Genomic DNA, 3,871 nt, shown 5'->3' with positions numbered 1-3,871 from the left:
GAGACCCTCAATGTTAAGTCTAGATGCAGACAGTGTTGTCTATTCTCTAATAAAAGATCGACAGCTTCCTAAGAGGAAAAACCCCACGGACTAGTAATCAGAAACTCTGAACCTCAGCAGCAGCAAATGTCTCTGTGGGAAGTGGGGGAATGCTGGCTGCTCCTAGGAAAGGGCCCAGGAAGAGGAAGGAAAAAGCTACACAAACAAAAAGATGAAGAGGTTTAAGGAACTAAGGATAATGCATCACAGTATAGCACTGGAAGAACAGAAAAGCTTCAGCAGAGCCTTTCAAACAGGTCACTCAATTATTCTATGCCCTGGGTGCATTTTCAGAACAGAGGTAAAAGGCCAGATAGCAGTAAATACATAAAAATAATAAAGCAAAAATAATAATAGTAAAAACAGCTAGTGATCCTTTTTCTCAGTATCAAAAGAACACAACACAGCACCCTTAGCCTACCAGTATCAAAAATAAACACAAAAATAATGAGGACTTGATCTTTCCTTTTTTCCCTGCCTCTATTTTCAGGTTGCAAAAGCTGAAGGTGCTCTCTGAGCTCTTCACAATGCCTGAAAATTAAAAAAATATTAAAGGAATATCCTGGTGATGCAAACAGGAAAAAAAAAAAAAAAAGAGGTTGTCTTTCAGGAAAATGCAAGATAATACTTATCAAAATCTGAAACCAGTCTTGGCCTGGCTATGGGGGAAAGGGTGAATAGTGGAGGAGGAAGAGAAAACCTTTTTAAACCATGACTTCATCGGGCAAAGTCTGGCGTATTCGAATCTACTAGGAGAGACCACCTTTCAAAAGTAGGACTATGACTTCAGCAGAAGGAAACAGGACAATACTCACTGCAAAGGTTGCAAACTTACTGCACTATGGATTATTTCTTAAAACTTTCCAGTAGGGAAGCAAAGAGATGAAGGGTCAGAGAACTTATTTTTCAGCAAGGAAAGAGTAGAGATACTTTGAGAAAAAGAAATCCAAATCAAGAAGGAAAAGTCCAGAGAATAACAACGGAGTTAAAAATATGTCTAACAAGTGAATCTCTGTAACTGAGAGAACACCTCAACTGCATAAGCAGACTTCTCTTGTACATTTAAAAAAGACACTCCTCTGTTGCCTGGATCACAGAAATGACCCCTTAATGAGTTTGTAGTCCTAAGTCATTTACCTGTAGCTTCTCCAATAAATCCATGTTTTGCCTCTTCAGATGACTGTTTGCTCTCTCCAGCTTCTCCAGAGGTTCACCTTCATCACAGGAATTTACATTTTCCTGCAGTTCATCCTGAAGAACATGGTACTCTACTTCATAAGCATGGAGCTGTTTTGAAATATCCATCTCAAACACCTGCCATGATAAAAAACCCCAATTTTTAACTACGATAGAGACCACTTATTCTGTATGAATGTTTGGTTAAGAGGCAATCCTACTTGATTAACTTAATGTTTTTTCCTGTTCTTCTCAAAAAGGTATTTTAAGGGGAAAGTCTTCAGTAAGAGCATTTTAGCATCTACAGCTCTTATTGTAGCCATAAAAAAAAAAATCATAGACTTTAGAATGGATTGGATTATCACTTTTACAATTACCAAGTACCATCTCTTACTATGAGATGTATCAGGAGAAAAGTCTTTATAATCCAGGAATTTTATCTTTCAAGTCTTATCATCTCTTGCTCAGGAATATTAAGAAGTTCAAGAAGAATTTTTTAAATTCAAGTCAGGTCTCACCAGCCTGTGATGGAAGCAGGATCACACAATGAGGAACAATAATGCATGAGTTGTCAGATCTCTACCCTCAAAACTAGATCTCTTGACTCCAAGTGTCCATTTATAGACTTTTATAAAAACCACTCTTCATGGTTACGGTTTCTCTGTGCTCTGTCTCTGCATCAAGATACACCATTTTTTTATCAAGATGCTTTGGTGTCAAAGTGCTGTGGAGACTATGGAACTGAGTACCTAACAGTGATGGGACCACATGAACTTTATCTGTTTATACAGCTAATCACATCCTCTCAGCTTCTGGAAGTTACCAAATAGTTCAGGCTAAGAAGGGAAGAATGTCTACAGTGATATTAATTCTGTTTCTTGTTCTAGAGATCAAAACATTACACCAACAGAAGACACACACACAGATCACCCAATAAAACAAGTTCTGCATTACGTTCACTGTTTTTCACGTAATTCAAATGAGGTAAAACTTAAAATTACACATGGTGTTAAAGCTGGGCAAGTGTCATTTTTTCCACTACGTAGCTACTTAGTCAATTCTTCATCTGTGTATTACAGTCCTGCATAATGTCTACAATTTTCTTTCATTATTCCATAAGAGGACAATTCTGGGAATTACAAAGCCGAGACAGCCAAATGACTCCACCTGCAGCCAGCCTAGGTAGGAGCAATATGACATAGGTGGTCTACATGGTAATGCAGATCCAGAAGGCTGCTCAGCATGAGACCAGAACACTGGCAAACAGGCGACCTTCTCAGAGCTGAGCTGACCTGCATGTAACCACATCCGTTCAGGTAACATAACACTTCTTTACTCAATCAGACATGGCTTTGCACAAAGCCATTTCTATCACGTTCACCACAGCATGATTGCTCTGCAACCCACGCAGACCACAGGGCAGAGATTTATTTTCTAATACTATCAAAAATATTGAACTACCATTTCTATCATTGCCAGAATCAGTGAGTTGTGAACACAGACACTAAAGTGCCTGACATAGGTTTAGCATGGCACTCCCATTCAGTACAAGGAAATGAGGATTTACATGTTGTCTAAACATGAATTTTTAACTGACAGTTCCTGAAACATTCAAATGTTAACCAAGCCACAGGAATGCATCAATGTTAACCGCACTCCTGCATATGATGATGATTTTCTAGAGCTCTTTTTTTTATTTCCAAGCTACCTTTCTGCCTGAAAGGGGAAAACTGCCCTCAGTTTCACAGTTAAAGTACTAAACTGAGGCTCATTTTCAGTTTGCAGCTTCAGTGCAGAGGAAGACAGTGTACAGAGATGAAGATCCCATTCACTGACAACAGCATTTCACAACAAGCTTTTCCTGTATCAGCACCAGTAATTCTTTGCTTCTCTTCTGCTCTTGCCCTTTCCCATGAAGCTGCGATGATACTGATGAAATAACACCACTCCAGTCTTCTCTTCCCTTACCCAAGAAAGTGGGTGATTAATCCTGAGGGGGTTTTACCTCTGGCACCAAGTGCCTGCCAAATGGAACCCTCCAAGGACAGGGCTGAGATGAGAAAGGGATGCTGTATGAGGGAGCCCCAAAAGTGAACCCCAGGCAGATAGAAGTCACTCTCACACCAGAACAGCGGAAGTTTTCTTGACCTTGATTTTAATACAGATCACAAAAACAGGGCCTCTCCAACTTCCTATCTCATAGGATTTTAAGTTGGAGGCGTCAGAAAAGTTCCTATGGGGTATGCAGCCCTGTGCATCCAGAAGTTCAAAGGATCAGGCGGAAAAGTTGCTGTGATGCTGCCTCTTCCAACCGTGGGGAAGTTGTACTTTCCATCACAAACTGTTGGACTGCTCACCCGCTGGCAGGGAGCAACATCTAGGTTTAGGTCTGGAAAATAGGCTACCTTTACTCTTCTGATGGTGATGCAATATCATAAATAAAGTCATATTTTCTCATTTGCTGGGACATAAAAGAACCTTTGTACTAAACGTTCAGGTAGCAACTGCTAAAATTGCCATTAAAAACCCATTGAAATCAGCTCACATCGTATTTCTACACAAGTTTCTAGGGAGATGACTCCTTTGCATTTCAAACCAAAAGGAACATGCTGAGAAGATCTTTACATATACCTTAGACATGGTCCTTTTAAGTAAA

General features: G+C 39.8%; 1 protein-coding gene across 2 annotated transcripts in view; it reads right to left on the bottom strand.

Annotated features, from left to right (window-relative positions):
• The window catches only part of TBC1D4 (TBC1 domain family, member 4), a 48,693-nt gene that overhangs the window by 802 nt on the left and 44,020 nt on the right, over nt 1-3,871 (bottom strand). For both annotated transcript variants that reach the window (XM_010142217.1, XM_010142218.1), the window contains one exon: nt 1,177-1,353. In XM_010142217.1, coding sequence (XP_010140519.1) covers nt 1,177-1,353 — 177 coding nt within the window. The remainder of the gene's footprint in view (nt 1-1,176; nt 1,354-3,871) is intronic.

This window comes from Buceros rhinoceros, unplaced genomic scaffold, assembly GCF_000710305.1.
Source record: "Buceros rhinoceros silvestris isolate BGI_N320 unplaced genomic scaffold, ASM71030v1 scaffold98, whole genome shotgun sequence".
NCBI lineage: Eukaryota > Metazoa > Chordata > Aves > Bucerotiformes > Bucerotidae > Buceros > Buceros rhinoceros.
This window is presented reverse-complemented; position numbering and strand designations above follow the sequence as displayed.